The 19,566-nt window shown below is 38.9% G+C and overlaps 1 protein-coding gene across 3 annotated transcripts in view; it reads right to left on the bottom strand.

Moving 5' to 3' along the window:
* The window catches only part of LOC111159058 (unc-51 like kinase 4), a 618,913-nt gene that overhangs the window by 414,868 nt on the left and 184,479 nt on the right, over positions 1-19,566 (bottom strand). For all 3 annotated transcript variants that reach the window (XM_022521436.1, XM_022521437.1, XM_022521438.1), the window contains 3 exons: positions 7,720-7,853; positions 5,955-6,076; positions 5,746-5,802 (listed from right to left, as the gene is read on the bottom strand). In XM_022521436.1, coding sequence (XP_022377144.1) covers positions 5,746-5,802; positions 5,955-6,076; positions 7,720-7,853 — 313 coding nt within the window. The remainder of the gene's footprint in view (positions 1-5,745; positions 5,803-5,954; positions 6,077-7,719; positions 7,854-19,566) is intronic.

The raw sequence follows: 19,566 nt of genomic DNA on the forward strand, positions 1-19,566 counted from the left end.
GATTTAAAAAAAAAAAAGAACTAAGACATTCCAGGGTCACCTGGGTTGCTAAGTCGGTTGAGTATCCGACTTTTGATCTTAGCTCAGGTCTTGATCTCAGGATTGTGAGCTCAAGCCCCATATGGGGCTCCCCATGTTCAGCAGGGAGTTTACTTCCTCTATCCCTCTGCTCCTCCCCCTGCGTGCTCTCTCTGTCTAATAAAATCTTTAAGAAGTTAAATAGAAAAAAGAATAAAAATCTAATTATATATATACACACAGCATAATCTCAATCACATATCAGTGTAAGTCATATATGTATATATGTGTATGCATACATATATATACACATTACACATACAGTTTTCCACACACAGATACATATATGTGAATTGAAACACGCTAAGTAAACAACATGTTAACAATGGGGTTGTTTCTGAAACTGGTGGAGTTATGGGTGAATTTTTCCTTCAAATCTCACAATAATTTTCTACATTTTCTTGAATGAGCACATATTTTATAATTTAAATAAATAAGCACAAATTGCCTTTAAGACAAAATTTCAAAGACATAAGATTTTTGAAAGCTGAACATATGAGATACTTTAAATTGTTTTTTTAGTCTGTGACTACAAAAACCAAAAAACTAAAAAAGAAATAATATAATAAATAATTTTAAATAGGCAACATAAGCCTGTCATAATAATTTGATTGAAATAATTTCACAAAATTCCAAAATGGGCACATAACTTTTGCCGAGTTAAATATGATGTTGAATAAAATACTCAGAGAAAGATGTCTTTTGACTTAAATAAATCTATTTAAAGGTCTATGAATTACTTAGTAAAGAAAGAAGGCACAGCACAGTGTTTATACTGTGATCTTTCCTATGTATATTTTTTTAAATATAGATAATACACAAACACAGATGAGAACAAAAATTTTCAAGCAAGAATCACAAGAAACCACCAGCAGAGGTTTCCTTTAGGAAGACAGAATGCGAGCCTAGGAGATGGGCTTTCACATTTCATTTTCTGCCCTTCTGCACTGTTGGAACTTTCTAGCCATATATGTGTATTAATGTTTTTTCTTTTCTAATGTCAAGAAGGGTTATCTAGACAGTGAAATTATGGGATTCTTTAAACTTATTCTCTTCCTTATGCTTCCTGCTTAATTTTAAAAAATCCCTCCTGAATGTTTCATTGATTTACCAATTTTAATGCCTTTTGATACATTTCTTCTTCTAGTAAGCATGAAGGTGTGTAAATTAGGAAAATACCTAGACAGGCCAGTGTGCAGAGAGAGGGCTCACTTGAGATGAGCAGTCATGAATTTAAAGTGAGACCAGTTACAAAAAAATAAAGAAAAAAATAAAGTGAGACCAGTTACTTCATTGAGTTTTTTTCTAGCCATATTAGCCACTCAAAGCAGGAGGTGGAGAATTACATAGAACCAGAGCTAGGGTCCGCCAGAGGAGGACACTGGAGGAAGAAAGCAAAGGGAATTACAGGTTTGTGTAAGGCAATAATGGGGACTGAACAAGGGACTCGAAGCTGGGTGAAGAGAAAATTGACATTGTTATCCCTTGGCAGGACAGTACGGTAAGTGGAAAGTGCTAAGACCAATTTAAGTCTCAGAGGAATCGAAGGGCTGTTGGGCATGGGGAGCAGAGGAAGTGAGGTGAGAATCAGGGGTGGTGGCCAGACAGTTTGGTCCTGGAAATGTCATGGGCGCAGGCAGCTGAGAGAAGGAAGACAAACTCCTGAGGGAAGAGGTGGTGGAGAGGCTGAGAGGCTGAGGTGTTGCAAGGATGGTCCAAGTGAGGTTTGGTTTTCCAAGAACATGGACAGATACAGCATGGAGACACTAGCAGTGAGCTCAATGCTGGAAGATTCTGAGGCATGAGGGGCAATGATCCAGGAATCTTGTATGAGCACAGCACAGGGTGTAACAAAGGCCACCTTCTGAGGGCACAAGCTTCGAAGCTGGGAGTTTTCGCAGAGGAGCAGAGAGGATAGATTCCTGTCCAACAGCCAGGCTCCCAGTGTGGAGGAATGGGGACCCAAAAATGGTACCATCTAGAAGGAAAAGCAGCACCTCAAGGGCAGGCCAGTGCTCTGCAGTATCATTCAGTACTTCAAAGAAGCTGGGAATGAGCTACTGCAGCAAACTATGTATATAAATTAACTTGCAGTTCATAAAAGGCAGGGGGTCATAACAGGAACATCTGTGTAGCAGTGACCAAGTACATAGTACCATATTTTTAAAAATGTAAGAGTGCACTCTCTCTGCTCTATCTACTGCAGCTGAGGTCATACCTACCAACAAACCAGCATTCACTTAAAATAAAAATCTATAGAAGGCAGGAAGTACATCTCTTTTCAAATAATTATCTCAATGCTCAGGATAAGTAAAGATTTACTAATAAAGGAGATTATAATTATACTTTTCTATAAAAATTTTACCAGAATAATTTTATCATTTCTTGTATTTGAAAATTAGAAGTGTGTGGTCTTTTTTTAGGAGAAAACGATAGCCACCACACTGCTATTGCTGCACTTTATGAGGCTAGGACTTTAAAAAAAAAAAAAAAAAACACAGCAAAACCCTCTTCCTCAGCTCATTAATCAAGAGCATTTTCAAAAGGACACAAGAAACACAGTGAACATTAGGTTAATACACATCATGAGTTCCCGAGCGCATTTCCTTAATGTCATTGCTTCCTATTTCCCAGCCCAGTTCAATGGAGGCCCCACAGAACTATGGTATTCACCAGAGAATCTCCCCACAGCACTTCCCCAGAGGCTCACATCATCCCTAGATACTTTTTTTTTTAAAACTGGAGAGAAATGCGGGTATGATGACACACCGCTTCTGTTAATCAGAAGGGAAAATAGCAATTACCAGCTATGTAGTCCTCTTTTGCCTGGACCCTTTGAAAGCTTATTAATGGTTTAAAGGTGCCCTGCTAAATTGTTTCCAAATACTCACCCGTTTAAAACATAAGATGACCAAAACTTCACTTTAGTTGGGAAAAATATGTTTACAAAATGTTAATTGCTATACTCGTATGTCCATATATTAGAAGTCCTGAATTTTCCTACCCCCCCACCAAAAAAAAATAAATAAATAAAAGAGGTCTATGGGTCAAATAGGCAAACCATGCCTGGTGCTAGCATGAGAAGTGAGACCAACAGGAAGCACAATGCCACCGCTCCCTCCAGTCCAGCTCCTTCAGGACCCTTCTCACGAGTGGCCACCACACCAGCCTGACTGCTGTCTCCACAGTTGTGAAAGGCAGGCCGGCAGCTCCTGGAGAGCTGCTTTAGAGGAAGCCCAGAAAGCTCTGGACAGCAACTTGCTGCCATTGGATATAGCTACTGAAGATGAACCAGGCTAGAGTAGCTCAAATGAAGGCAAACTAAGCTATTCTACCAGATATATTTCGAAAAAAATACTAAAAATAATATTTAACTCCAGATGGAACAATAAGGCTTTCAGAGCACAGTACTAAATACACACACCAGATTGACCCCCTCAGGCCACCAGGACAGAAAGTGCCCCGCACTCTGGACAGTTTCTACAGGACTGCTACATACAGCTGTGCAGCCCCCTTCTCTCCACACACACACACACACACGGACACGGACACGGACACACACGCACGTGCACATGCACACAAAACCAACAAACAAAACATCTTCCCAAAAAAGAGGAAACCTCTACCAAAACAAAATTTAAAAGAATTATTTCAAAGCACAAAACTCAAGAGGCTTTAATATGCTAATCTGCGCTGTGAATTTCTGTGAAGCTGGAGGATGTTGGTTGAGTTGACTTCGCCTGGTGACATCAGTAGGGCACAGTGACTTTGATAATACCTTTGGCACCCTCTGGATAGATTATGAGTCAGTTCGCAGAAGTAACAACCAACTCTCAATAGTTCATAATAAATGCATAAGAACTCTGTAGATAAGTAAATCTAGGTCCTTCATTTTAGTCAATGCCTCTTCCCCTTTACTAGCTTTTCATCAAAGCCATCCACACTGAGTAAAAGAAGAATGAACACACAGCTAAGGCCAAATAACATATGAGATGAGGAAAATGATGAAAAAATTCTGGGACTGGTCATGATCCAAACTAGGAAAACATCATGGAGAAAGCCAAAAGATCTTTTCCATTTTACTTGCCTAAACTCCCTCTACCTGAGTGACATTATCTGGTGGTGGGGGGGGGACTGCTAAAGATTTTTCCACTATCCTAACTACCTTTCAACCAAGAATTTTCCATTCCCTAAAAGGGCCTATATTAAGAGGACCCTACAGACTACCTCCTAATCCACACAAAGTTCACCCATCCTTGGGAGAAAATGAGGAGGTCCCTCCTTGGTGTGGCCTCCTCCCTTGTCTGGAGCATAGCATTAGATGGAGCAGATATGTTCTCCCCAAAATACACACACATAATTCCTGAAGTTCATAAAGACTTTTAGTTGGAGACACTTGCCAGTTCCTTGAAAACCTAAACTATAGTCAGTTAATGTACACAGAGAAAAGCACTCCATAGGAGAAAAAAATAAGAGAGCAAACAAGGACAACTATCGGCCTCCCAAATAAACATCATGTCAAATGATTCCAAGATGGCTACAAGGGCAAAACTACCATTTCCAGGCAACGATAGCTCAGTGCAAAAGGATAAAGGAATTACCGCATGCCAAAATGATACTATATAATACTTAAAAACAGATTAAAAGGCAAATTAAAGAAGGTAGCAAATGCAAATTCTAATAATTTGCAAATCCATGAATGTACAACAACAAAATTACATACTTTGCAAAATTTAAGATTCAAGGCACTTAAGATAATAAAGATTTGAAGTTAGGTACAAAAGGACCCTAACTACATTGCTTGAACACACTTCTTAAAAAAATCAGTGATCTCTACGCAACTTCAAAACTTCATTATTTTACTCTATGATGAACTTTCTAGAAAACTACACTCCCACTTGCGGAGGACAGTCATTTTTTTGTATTCCAAACTTGGGATAATATAGAGATGTTTACCTCATTTTAACTAGAAACCTCTATGGCATTTTGAAAATCTCAATTGAGTGTTTGTTATTAATATCAAAGTAGGACTGGAGATGGCATGTGACAAATACCTCAGCTTCCCCTTTGTGTAGGTCCCCATTTTATCAACAATATATAACTATTCCAGGCTAGAAAAAAAGATAATATGATTCATGAGCCACAACCTGAACAAAAAGACTATTTTTTGTGAACAAAAATGAAGTGAAAAGTAGGACAATGATTTGCTTTTCATTGTTACCCATCTCATCAACATTAAAGAAAAAGTTAAATTGAGCTTAACTTAGAGAAATGCCATCATAAAAAGAGACACTGCATGTAACTGGACAACATAAGCCAAAGTAAATAATGATGATAATATATTCCCAGCATTCTATTCTCTCCAGGTTGACTATTTTAAATTTTTTCACAACGTTTAATACCAAAATCTATGAAGTGTTTTCTATGGACTTATTTTACCCTACTTGGGCGGTATCTGAACAAAATACATTATCAGGAGAGAATGTATTTTTCTCCAAATGTCAAATTTTATTACAGTCAACAGATAAAAATATAAAAAGGTCACATCCCTAGAGTCAAATAAATACCACAAGGATTTTAAAATTACTTCATTCTGACACCAAATTCCACAGACAGTAGAGACAACCACATTTTTATTAGGAACGTTAAAAATTCAGTGTTACTCACAAGAATAGTTCCATAACTGAAAAGGAATTCTTCTGTTACAACTTGAGGTCGAAATACCTGTGTGATGAGAGTTTCCACAGATTAAATCCTGAAAGCCATGTGTATGAAAACAAAATAAAAATGTTTTGTCTGAGTTGCTGTCTCTAAAACTCAGTTTAACCAAAAAGGGAGTCACTTTTACATTATTTTTTTTGCTAATAAGATAGTACCTGAGAAGTTACGAGGTGAAGCACGATAGGCATCAGGGGTAGATACAGCTTCAGCTGCTTCGCTTGCACTGTTGACGGGTGTTTGCGCCCAGAAACATTAGCCAAGGCATTAAGAATGTCACCTGCAAAGCACATCCCAGAGCACACATGAAGGTTACAGACCACAAATACTTCAGGACCACCAGTCACTGCTAGAACACTCATGGGGCTGCTGCGATAATTACTTTCCAAATAAAAGAAGTGGGTAGGAGCTGTGTTATTTTATTCACAAATATTGAGATTATAATAGAAAGCTGTGGCCTCTGGAGACAGAATGGATATAAGTTTGATCTTTCATCTAGCAATTTTAAACAGAGTTTATAGTAGTGGTTTTCGACATGATGATTACTCTTTGTTTTTTTGGTCTTTTCCAAATTTTAACCATAAGCACTTTTCACTTCTGTAAACAGAAAAAATTTATTTAAAAAATTAAAAATGAATCTTGGAACACTGGAAAAATAAATAAATAAATAAATAATAAAATAAATTTAAAAATTAAAAATTAAAAATGGGGGCTCCTGGGTGGTTCAGTCATTTAAGCACCCAACTCTCGATCTCAGCTCAGGTCTTGATCTCAAGAGTCATGAGTTCAAGCCCCATGTTGGGTTCCATGCCCAGCCTACTTAAAAAATATGTAAGTGAACAGATTACAGACTGCAATTTTTAAATAACAGAATAGGATGGAAGGAAAAGGATCAATTCCTAAAACTTTCCATTGGATGATAAGTCCAATCATAAATAAAACTTGTATTATGGACATCTGAATCTTAGCATCACATCCTAAAACGGGATGAGTTTGGCACTAAGAAACTCAACTACCAATTGACCAGACTGTAGTCTTCAGGTTGAAATCTTATAAAAGGTTACAATCCCCCCCCCAAAAATTTGAAATGTTCTATTTTCAGTCATTAACAGGCAAAAAAAAAAAAAAAAAAAAACCTCTCAAAGTATAAGTAAGGACCAAAAGGATACTATCAATCAGCCATGAAGATATTTTCATTATTCTGATTTAATACGCAACACTTCTGAGTCTAAGTATATTTTACCATAAGAGACTGGATCAAATTTCACATATAAACATTTCTGGTTTATAGCTACATCTGCTGGAAAAGCATGGAATGGGATTTAAATAAAATGTATGCATTCCTTAGATTATTTTAGTTTCTTCAAATAACAATGAATAAGAGATTAACTGGGATAGACATCTTTTGCAAATTTTTATGTGATATGTTTATTTAAATTTCTTCAAACTCCAGAAGTTTCTAAACTTTGAACTTCAAAATTAAAATTCTTTAATATCTATACATTAATGTCTATGCATTTTAAAATTCTTTTGACAGTAAATAAATGTGTGGCTGTAACCTGAAGGAAAATTTTTTTTCTTCAGAATTAGGCAGAGAGAAATCTCGAGAAAGCCTAAGTTCAATTTTAAGCTCTTAAGAGGCTTTCCTTTTGTTGATTTTCCAAAATTGCCCGTTCACCACAGAGAACACCTCAGTGCGACCTTTAGCCTGCTCATTGCCTCAGTCACATCACTGATTCAAAATAACTATAAAACAGATAAAGCAAATCTTGAATTGAAATCTTGAAATGACACAACCAAGAAAAGGTGTCACTGTACTCGCCTGTGATAAGCGAGAGGCAAGACTAAAAAAGAGGCACAACCGAAAAGCCCATGCGCAGAAAGGCAATCAGCATGGGGCCGGCGGAGGAGCCCCCGATTTACCTAGGATACGTGGCAGTTCCTGCACGATGTGATGGATGAGAAGGTCCAGGCATCTGGACAGGTATTCATTGCTGCTTTCCTGCTCCTTGCCTGGAGTGGTCTTTCTGCTGTCTCTCTCGATGTACATCACCAGTCTACATACAGGAAAGTGCAAAAGATTACCTCTCGTGATAGAACAGTTGATAGCATCTGTCTGAAAATGCTGCCAAGGCAAGTGTTTCCAGGGGGCACAGTCCCAATCATGCTGACATTTGGATTTGTAGCTATTTGTCAGGCACAGTCTATTTTTGCCTTAGAAAAATCTAAACGTTTATGCAGTAAGAAAATAAGGCAACTTAGAATGTATCTGCCAACATATTACAAAATAATGCCCTGATTTCATTTAGCCTTGGCCCGGGAAAAGAAACCGCATTTTTCAGATGACAGATGAAAGGCAGAAAAAGGCGTCTGGGCAGAAGAGCGCTCTTGGAGTTTCAAAGATTCAAAGTGGAACCACAAGTTGTCTGCACTTCTGTTGGTCATCAGTACTAAATTTGCTTGGAACCTCAGGCAAGTCCCATGAATTCCAGCTCCTTCACTAATTGTGTACATAAATCCAAAGAAAGAGTTTCATTTCAACATTGGATGATACGGATAGCAGATACTATATCAAAACATCTGCATTTCACATGTCCCTTTTCCCCTAGTTTTATGATCTCTGTCCTTTAACAAACACAGGACTTCTTCAACCTACTGGCATTTAGTACATCAATCTCTGACCAAGTGTGCCCAGCCCAGACCCAAGGAACATACCGGGCCATTACTCCAGACACTGAAGGTAAGATTGAAAACTTTTAGGCTCATGTTTCATCCCCTTTGCTGAACCCACCAGGCACATTCCCAAATACCCACTCCTCTTGTTTCTTGAATGGGCAGTGAGTTCACTGATTTTGTTGCATGAAAGTCCCTTTATATTCCCCATGCCATCATCCCTCATCATTCCTTTTCTCAGTTCCCTTGCTCTCACTCATATCACCCAATTTTTACTTCCCAGAGAGAACTTCCAACCAACTCCTATTGTCAACTGGAAAGAGGGGGGTTTGTACATAACACATGTAGATATAAAGAATACTGAAATCGTAACGCTTAGCATTCATGTAGCTCTCTTCGTAGATCTGGTCAGGCTTTTTGCTATTTTTGCTCACTATTACTTGGAGCTCTACGTGAACACACGCGGGCAACACTGAATCAAAAGTCTGTTTCCATCAGCCAGTTAGTATCTTCTGCTCAAGTCACTGATGACAGTGCTGGCCACACTCTAACAAGCACATGACATTCATTAAAATCAGGGAAAACACTCATGAATCACCAGCAGTGTATCACTACTACTTAAAGAATTCACAGGACAAAACTTCCTGATGACAAGTAAACCACAGAAATGAGACCCTGAGACTTCATGATAAATGGACTTTAAGAGTTTCAGGAGATGTGATACAGTGCATGGGGACAGCCTGCTCAGCCAGCCAGCCTGGAGCTTCCAAAACACATGCCACCACACACTGTTGTTATGGCCGGAAGCTTCTGAGACAAGAGCAGCAACTTTAAGAATCTCTTGATTAGTTGGCACTGTTCCCTCAGCCCAACCCAAGGAGAGGGACCTGAAAATACCAAGGAGGGGGGAAACTAATCTTCCTTTTCTGCTCCCCAAAAGGGGTTGCCTGACATCTCCCTGCCCAGCCTTAGCCATCTACCCAACAGCTTTTCTGAAGTGAAAGAATACGTTGTCTCCTCCAAGATGAGTATTTCAAACACACCCTCTAACCATAATCTGCTCTTGATCCTACTTGCACACTCTTCTACTGTGACCAATCCTCAATTTTAGGAAACTTCTCCTAATTGAATCCATGACGTTTTCTCCCAATCCACCAAGACTTCTCTCTTCTTCACTTACTTCCTGCTTTGATTATATCCCATTATCTATCATTTCGATACCCTCTTGTCCCCTATCTTTTCTTTGGGCCCATCTAGCCAAACGTACTCTGGATAAGTCCAAAGATCAGCTTTCTGGATGCCTGCAAAGAAGGCTGCTGAAGCTCAACTCCACCATAAATGTGTGACACCACTACTGAACAGCCCAGAGCAGTAGCAGCAATCTGAATATCTCATTGGTCAATGTATGTCAGTCTATTTTCAAATTGTTCTTCTCTTCAAACCCCTAAGGGTCCACCCTACAATGAGACTCTCACTGAGTGATTCTGCCTATTGTACAGAGAAAATAGGAAGCATCATGAAGGAACTGTCCTTCCTAAGTCTCAACATGCACACCTCCTGTGAATCAAATCCTAGCCACCTTTCCTCCCATCACAACAGAGGACCTATCTCTCCTTTGTTCTTTGCTTTAGCTCTCATTCTCCCCTACCTTCTCAGAACCTTAAAACTGCCAATTACTCATTTTCCCTTTTATATATTTACTTTCGGCCACTTAACATAATTTTCATAATTCTTCTAACAACTTCCTCATTGCTTCTCTCAGTCCCTTCTCGCCAAACCTCTTAAAACAGAAATCTATACCTAGCACCTCCACAGTTCCTCCTACATGTTCCTCAACCCACCCCAGTCTCACTCACGGTCATCACTCACTTGAAGGTCACTGACATCAAATCAAGTGGGCATGTGTCAGCAGTGTTCAACACTGTTGTCACCCCTCCTACTCCTCTATATATCATAACACCATACCTTCCTAGTGTTCTTCTCCAGTTTCTTTAGTTGGTCCTTCTCTATGTCTTTTGTTGATTCATGCTTCTAAATGCTCAAGTTTATCAAGACTCAGTTCTAGATCTACTGCTCTTTTCCTACTACCATTTGACCCAGGTGATCTCATCTCCATCAATGATTTGAATTCCACAATATACACCCGTGTATATTCCAATTCCAGAGCTACAGCCCAAACCTGGTCTCTATATTCCACTGCTGATTTGACTTCTGCTTTTCTTTGTCTCAAAGGCATTTCAAAATCTACATATCCCAGGTAAACATGATTATCCCAACAAACCTGTGATCTTTCAGAATATAATGTCCCTTTGTAAGACATCACTCTCTACCTTATTAATACAAACCAGAAGCCTAAGAGTCATCCTTATCACCTCCTTTTCTCTTACTTCCCACAGCACATCAATCATTAAATGTTTCCCAAACCCTTACACTTTTCTGCTCCCAATCAAGTGCAAGCTTCCATATTACCTTCTTCCACACAACTACAATAGCCTCCTAGCTGGTGTATGTCCTTCTACTCTGTCATTTTAATCCTTACACACCCTACATCTATGTGGATCTTGTCCATCAGGTTCCTCCTGTTCTTAAAATCCTTCAGTGGAATCCCACTATCCTTAACATGGGAGTACTTTTTTTTTTTAGATTTTATTTATTTATTTGACAGAGATCACAAGTAGGCAGAGAGGCAGGCTCCCTGCGGAGCAGAGAGCCCAATGCAGGGCTCAATCCCAGGACCCTGGGATCATGACCTGAGCCAAAGGCAGAGACTTTAACCCACTGAGCCACCCAGGCACCCCAACATGGGAGTTCTTAAAAGTCCCTATCATGGGGGCGCCTGGGTGGCTCAGTGGGTTAAGCCTCTGCCTTCAGCTCGGGTCATGATCTCAGGGTCCTGGGATCAAGTCCCGCATCAGGCTCTCTGCTCGGCAGGGAGCCTGCTTCCTCCTCTCTCTCTCTCTCTGCCTGCCTCTCTGCCTACTTGTGATCTCTCTCTCTGTCAAATAAATAAATAAAATATTTTTTTAAAAATAAAATAAATAAATAAATAAAGTCCCTATCATGACCTGCAAGGCCTATAGGGTCTGGCCCCCAACAGCATCTCCAGTTTTGGTTTGCTTTCTTTTCCTCTGGTTACACTGTTCCAGCCCCTCTCACCTTCCCCAGCAACAAGGTATTGCCTCTCTGCCTGCATGGCTCTTCTCTTCTCTCCTGGTCAGTGAGATGTTACAATTTTCATACATTTTATAATGTATTTTTTATCACTTTTATAATGTATTTTTGATTATCTGATAGTTTGCATCCCAGGAAATTTAAAAATACCACAGGGCAAGAACCATATCTGATTTTGCTCACCCCATCTTTCTACTTCTGAGTACAGTTCCTGACATGAAGTAAGTGCCTGATAAATATTAGCTGACTAGACACATATTGCTGTTGAAACTGCCCTAAGACTTTACCTAGTTCTCTGAAGCAATTCCTTGGTCCTTACTTTTCCCAAGGTCTTTTTCTTAATTCTACTGTTTGATGTGTTTGGCATTTATATTGCTGGGTTATATAAGGAAGGGAGGGAGAAAGGGAGGGAGAAAGGGAGGGAGAAAGGGAGGGAGGGAAGGAGGGAGGAAAGGAAAGGGAAGAGAGGGGAGGGGAGAGAGGAAGAAGGAAGGAGGGAATAAAAGTTCTAAGAAAAGCTTTTTCTAAGGAAGAGATACCATAAGTAAAATCAAAAAACAAATGGAGGAAAAATATTTTCTCCATTTGGTTCATCAAGTGATGAATAGATAAAGATGATGTGGTATACAAATACAATGGAGTATTATGCAGCATGTCAAAGGAAATCCTGCCATTTGAGACAACATGGATGGATTTTAAGGGCACTGTGCTAAGTCAAGCAAGCCAAGAAGTCAAATACTACATGGTAGCATTTCTGTGTGGAATCTAAAAAAAAAAAAGAAGAAGAAGAAGAAGAAGAAGAAGAAGAAGAAGAAGGAAAGAAAAGTCAAACTCATAGAAACAGAGTAAAAAAGTAGTTGCCAGATGCTGAGGGTGGGGAGAATAAAGAGAGGTAGATAAGATGGTTCAACTTTCTGTGATAGGAGCAATAAGGTCAGAGGATCTAATGTAAAACATAATGACTTCTTAATTGTGGCCATTCTAACTGGTGTAAGGTGGTATCTGAATGTGGTTTTGATTTGCAATCTCCCTGATGGCTAATGATAATGAATATTTTTTCATGTGTCTGTTAGCCATTTGTATGTCTTCTTTGGAGAAGTGTTTGTTCATGTCTTCTGCCCATTTTGTGACATGATTATCTGTTTTTTGGGTGTTGAGTTTGAAGAGTTCTTTATAGATCTTGGATATCAGCCCTTTGTCTGTAGTGTCATTTGTGAATATCTTCTCCCATTCTGTGGGTTGCCTATTTGTTTTGTTGACTGTTTCCTTTGCTGTGCAGAAGCTTTCGATCTTGATGAAGTCCCTAAAGTTCATTTTTGCTTTTGTTTCCTTTGCCTTTGGAGACATATCTTGAAAAAAGTTGCTGTAGCGGATGTTGAAAATGTTACTGCTTATGTTCTCCTCTAGGATTTTGATAGATTCCTGCCTCATGTTGAGGTCTTTTAACCATTTCGAGCTTATCTTTGTGTGTGGTGTAAGAGAATGGGCAAGTTTCATTCTTCTATACATAGCTGTCCAATTTTCCCAGCACCATTTATTGAAGAGACTGTCTTTTTTCCACTGTATACGTATTTCTGCTTTGTTGAAGATTATTTGACCATAGAGTTGTGGGTCCATATCTGGGCTCTCTAAACAACAAGTGTTGGAGAGGATGTGGGGAAACGGCACCCCTCGTACACTGTTGGTGGTAATGCCAACTGGTACAGCCACTTTGGAAACAATGTGGAGATTCCTTAAGGAATTAAAAGTAGAGCTACCCTATGACCCTGCAATTGCACTACTGGGTATTTACCCCAAAGATACAGATGTAGTGAAAAGAAGGGCCATCTGTACCCCAGTGTTCACAGCAGCAATGGGCACAGTCGCCAAACTGTGGAAAGAGCCAAGATGCCCTTCAACAGACGAATGGATAAAGAGGATATGGTCCATATGTACAATGGAGTATTATGCCTCCATCAGGAAGATTAATACCCAACTTTTGTATCAACATGGATAGGACTGGAGGAGATTATGATGAGTGAAGTCAAGCAGGGGGAGTCAAGTATCATATGGTTTCACTTGCTTGTGGAGCATAAGGAATAACATGGAGAACATTGGGAGAAGGAGAGGAGAAGGGAGCTGGGTGAAATTGGAGGGGGAGACAAAGCATGAGAGAGTGAGGACTCTGAGAAACAAACTGAGGGTTTTGGAGGGGAGGGAGGTGTAGGGTTGGGTGAGCCTGGTGGTGCATGTTAAGAAGGGCCCAGATTGCTTGGAGCACTGGGTGTGGTGCATAAACAATGACTCTTGGAACTCTGAAAAAATAAAATAAAGTTAAAAAAAAAAAAAAACATGGTGACTATAGTGGAGAACACTTTATTGTATAACTGAAATTTACTAAGAAAGTAGAACTTAAATGATCTCAAAAGAAAAAAAAAGATAAATCTGTAAGTGGTGAAGGTATTAATTAGCTAGATGGGGGAGTCCTTTCATAATGTATCAAATCACCACAATCTATACTTTAAACATCTTACAATTTTATATGTCAATTATACCTCAATAAAGCTGAATCTTTTTAAAAAAGACCAACTGGGGGAAAATATTTTCAATTCATACCACAAAAGAGGATATGTATACACACACACATATACACACTTATGTATATGTGTGTATATGTGGGAGGCATACATATATATGCCTCCCAGATATCAATTAGAATAAAACTAAGAAGCCAAGAGAAAATATGAAGGATAGGAAAAGGCAATATACAGAGAAGATAATATAAATGGCCCAAGCAAGAAGATGCTCCACTTTGCCCATAATAAAAGAAATGTATGTTGGCCCTTGAATAATGTGGGGGTTGAGGGTGCTGAGCTCCCCACACAGTTGAAAGTCCACATATAACTTTTGACCCCCTCAAAAAACCTAAAAACCTGAAAAAACCTAACTACCAATACGGGAACCACAATATAGCACTTTTTACTGTGATAACGCAATTTCCTACAGAGATGAACAAGCACAGACAACTAGTGTCACATGATGTTTTAAGCAGATACTCCCGACACTTGAGCTCACTGCAACTGCACCAGGAAGTAGCTATAAAATTCTTACAGTAATACAGTATGTGCTACAGTGAATTTTATGTAGCTATGATTTAATACTGCATCTTTACATTTGTTTATATCTCTCTCAACTACAAATGGCACCCTGGATAGTCTGTGTGCTTGAGCTGTGATCAATTTTAACACTTTTTAAGATTTATCTACTTATTTTAGAGAGAGTGAGAGAATGGACATGAGTCGGGGGGGGCAGGGGGAAGGGTGAAGTCGACTCCCCACTGAGCATGCATCTCTATGCAGGGCTCAATCCCAGGACCTCAAGATCACAACCTGAGCCAAAACCAAGAGTCAGACATTTAACTGACTGAGCCATCCAGGTGCCCCAAATTTTAACTTTTTATAACAGATTTATATGTATTTTATGACAGTAAATGATAAAATAGACTAGTATCTATATGTATTTTGTGCATTCATGACATACCCAAATTTTTCTTAATTTTTTTCAATATTTCTAGGCTATATGCTTCATCTGTAAGCTTTTTTCAAATTGTCACAAATCTCAAAAAAATTTTCCAAGGTATTTATTGAAAAAAAAAATCTGTATAAAAGTGGACCCATACAGTTCAAACCCATATTGGTCAAGGGTCAACAGTATATTAAAATAACTATATAGTCTTCAAATGGCCAAATGCAGAAAGTTCAATAGCAAAGACTGCCACCAAGACTCGGGATGATACCAACACCCTAGTACTGCTGGTGGAGTATAACTTGGCGCAAATACCAGAGACAGCAGATGGGCAGTTATCTTCAAAATTAAAAAAAAAATCTAGCAAATCTACCTCTAGGAAAAAATTATTCTGTATATAATTGTATACCTGCAACACATTCACATTTTTCTGCTTATAACAGTAAGATATTAAGGAGGAACGTGCCCAGCAAAAGAGGGATGGTTAAATAAAATATGGTCCATTATTACACTGTAACTATTAAAAAAAAAAGGAAACTGTCTATATACTATAGGGAAAGAATGATGTATAAGAGACATTGTTAAGTAAAACAGGAAAAGTTCAAAACAGTATTTTTTGTGTGTATAAACAGACAAATAGGATCTATACTCACATTTCCTTGGATAAAAAATTCTCTGGAAGGATACACAAGCCAAAAGCAACTAATAACAATGCTTAGGATTGCATGATGGTGCTCTGGGGCTTTGGAACACGAGGTGGAATATATTTCTCACTTCTGAATTTTCTTTGATTTTTGAACAATGAATACAAGTTATCTACTCAAAACATAGAATAATATCATTGTCCTACAGAGTCCATTTTTTTAAGTCACAGGAATGAAAGGCACAGCATAGGAAATATAGCCACTGGTACTGTAAAAGTGTTGTATGGGGACAGATGGGAGCTACACTAGCAGTGGACACAGGACCATGTACAGAGTTACGGAATCACTCTTGTACATCTCGAAGTAATGTAACATCGTGTGTCAGCTGTTCTCAAAAAAAGAGAGAGAAAAGAAAAGATATTGTTTAGGTGATATAATGCTCAATACACATGAGACGCTACAAATGACAAGTGCTGAGTGCAGGCAAAAAGACTATCCCTCTCTGTAAGATCTATACAGCTATGCTTTCTCACAGTGCCAAGTGTCAGGATGACTTTCAAAAGGTAGTAAGCCGATGACAGTACCACAGCACTGCCTCCAAAAGTTTATTATGGTCCGTGGCCCATTAGGATGTCTAGATTTTTTTTTCTCCTTTCCTTCAGCAGGGTCACTTCATCTAACAATACTAAGATGGAGCGGCCAACCAAACCTGTACGTAATTCCCTGCAGCACTATGTAAAACTGTGATCCTGAACAAATTTTGTTAACTCTTAAAAGCTTCAGTTTTCTAATTAGAAATGAGATAATAATGCCCACATTGTAGGATACTGCTGTGACAATTCAATGAGCTAGTAGCCTGCGGGAGGACACACAGTCAATTCTCAAAAAATGGTAGCTAGTACTGTTAATTATTGTTATTATTTTTTAAAGATTTTATTTATTTATTTGACAGACAGAAATCACAAGTAGGCAGAGAGGCAGGCAGATAGAGAGGGGGGAAGGCAGGCTCCCTGCTGAGCAGAGAACCCGATGCGGGGCTCAATCCCAGGACCCTGAGATCATGACCTGAGCTGAAGGCAGAGGCTTTAACCCACTGAGCCACCCAGGCGCCCCAATTATTGTTATTATTAATATTAATAATTACTATTACCTCTACCACCAAACTCAAGAAACTGCTTTCTTGAAAGATCCCAGAGGGCAAACTACTCCTCATCCTACTCTCTTACTCACAAATCATCAAGGTTGAAAATCTTGCCTCTGGCTTCCCCTGCATTTAGAGCCCTGCCTCAAGTGATTACAGTAAGAGGGAGTATGCTGTCTTTCAGGAGATGCTGTGGAAATACAGGTCATTAAAACTTTACTACTCCTTTTGATGTAAGAAAAACGTAAACATTTCTTGTAAGGAAATAAAATAGCTATCAGGTCAGTTTTATTTTAAAAGAACATCCAGGATGTACAGCCATTTATTAACCCAATCTTCTAGTAAGAGGCATTATGGCTGCTGTCAGCTTTCTTTCTTACAGACCATTCCACTGTGAAGGCCGCTGCATCTGTCTCCTGGGTTACAGGGGGCAAAAGAGGCTGAGGTACATACATAGAAAGAGAACCACGAAAGTTCCACATCACAGCACTGCCCCACTGCTTCCCAAAGTGGCTGTCCCAAGGTAGTCCCAACAGCCAGGTAGGAGTTGCCTCTGAGTTGTAAGCTCATCGCTATCTACTGGTGTCAGATTTCATCTTGACCCATCCATATCTTGTGGTCTTCATTTGAATTTTCTTCATTATTAACATGGTAAGCATATTTTTGTATCTCCTCTTTTGTGAAATACCTGTTTAGGGGTTTTGCTCATTCTCCCACTGGATTTTCAATCTTCTCTTACTGACTTGTAGGCATTATCTATATGGTCAAGATCTTTCTTCTTCCCCTTCTTTTCCCTTCTTTCTCTTTCTTCTCCTTCTTTTGGTCTTTCCCACTGAATTCCTCAATTCATTGGAAACGGATTTATCATATGGATTGGGAAGAAATTGAAATCCATAATTCTTCCAGGTAGATAACCACTTGCCTGGAACTACTGACTAAAAAGGTACTTCTAAAACTAAGTGTGAAAGAGGAGGGGTAAAATAACAAATACAGGGCAAAGTCTGATAAAAAAGCAGCTTATCCCGAGATTACCTCCTCTACCCAATGAGTCAGGTGACTGCCACTGAACTTGCACCCAAGAAGACATTGAAATTGGGAGGTTTACTCAGAGAGAAAATGAAACAGAAAGTTTCTAGACTGGGAGAAAGTAGATCAAATCAAAGAGACCACTACCAAAGTACAAATAGAGACTAAGTGAATTCCCACTGGGGCTTCCAGCCTCCTTCCCCAGAAGACTCTGAGGATTCTGGCAGCCAGGGGCCAGCCTTCCAGCTGATACCTAGGATGCTCTTCATACTCTTCAGCAAAACTAGCCCAAGGCAAACATATTAGAGATATTAATAAAGTTCAAATTAAATGTCTGTACAGATGATCTTAGTGTGAAACTCAAAAGTCAAGAAAATTCATTCATGCACTGAGAACTTCTAAAACAGGCTGTCATTCCTTTAATTCTTAATCATGGTCAGACCAAACATTACCACTTATCTGCAGCCATGGTTTGCTTGAATTCTAATTGCTGACATTCATTCATGCTCTTTTCCATTGCTGGATAGTATTCCAGTGTGTGGATATACCACAACTTAGTCATTATTGATGGATGTTGGAGCTGTTTCAGTTTATGAATAGTGCTAAGAATATCTTATGCTTGGCACATGTAAACATGTCCCATGTTGGGTAAACACCTGCAAGTGAAATTGCTGGATCACAAAGCATTCTTAGATTCAGTTTAGTAGACACTGCAGATGATCAGTTTTCCGAAGTGATTATTAGGACAATTTACATTCCAACAGGGAGATATAAAGAATTCCAGTTGCTCTACATTTTTGCCAAAATGTACATTAACAGGTTTTTTAATTATAGCCATTCTGGTGGGTATCCTTTGGTACATCATCACAATCAAACTGAATTTTCCTGATGATTAATAAGGCTATGCATCTTTTTGTGTGTTAAATGGCCTCTTGGAGATAACTTTTGTAAACTGCCTGTTCAAGTCTTGTGTTCATTTTCTTGTTGGGTTATCCCCTTTCAGTTCTTTAGATACTGTAATTAAGAGCCCACTGTTGATTATGTGTGTGTCAAATACCTTCCTGTACCCTATGCCTTATTTTGTTATTCTCTTAATGTCTTTTGATGAACGGAGTTCCCAATTTTAAGGTAATGCAATCTATCAATATTTTCCTTCTTGAAGTGCTTTAGTGTCCTGTTAAAAAAATGTTGGTCAACTCCAGGATCACGAAGATATTTTTATTTGCTACCTACTGGAAGCTTTATTGTTTAAATAACATTTTTATATTTAAACATGCAATCTACCAGAATTGATATTTTATACAGTATAACTTAATACAGTCTCTCTATACTGATATCTAAAGTAATCCAGCACTATTGTAAAAACCACCATTTCCACTGTCATCTCCCATCTCTTCTGCTCTTCTCCATGTTTTCTATCCTGAATTTCTCTCTATCCTGACCCCACCTTACTTCAGTATATTAATTCTCTATTCAGCTGTGTCTAATCCACTGAACTCCTACTGCATTTTTCAGTTCTTGAATCTCCATTTTTGTTTTTATTGCTCTAGCTCTCTATTGAAATGTCCCATCTGAACAAGTATATATTGATCTAGTTATTTTAAGGTCAAC

This window comes from Enhydra lutris, unplaced genomic scaffold, assembly GCF_002288905.1.
Source record: "Enhydra lutris kenyoni isolate GAN:26980312 unplaced genomic scaffold, ASM228890v2 scaffoldscaffold66, whole genome shotgun sequence".
Taxonomy (NCBI): domain Eukaryota; kingdom Metazoa; phylum Chordata; class Mammalia; order Carnivora; family Mustelidae; genus Enhydra; species Enhydra lutris.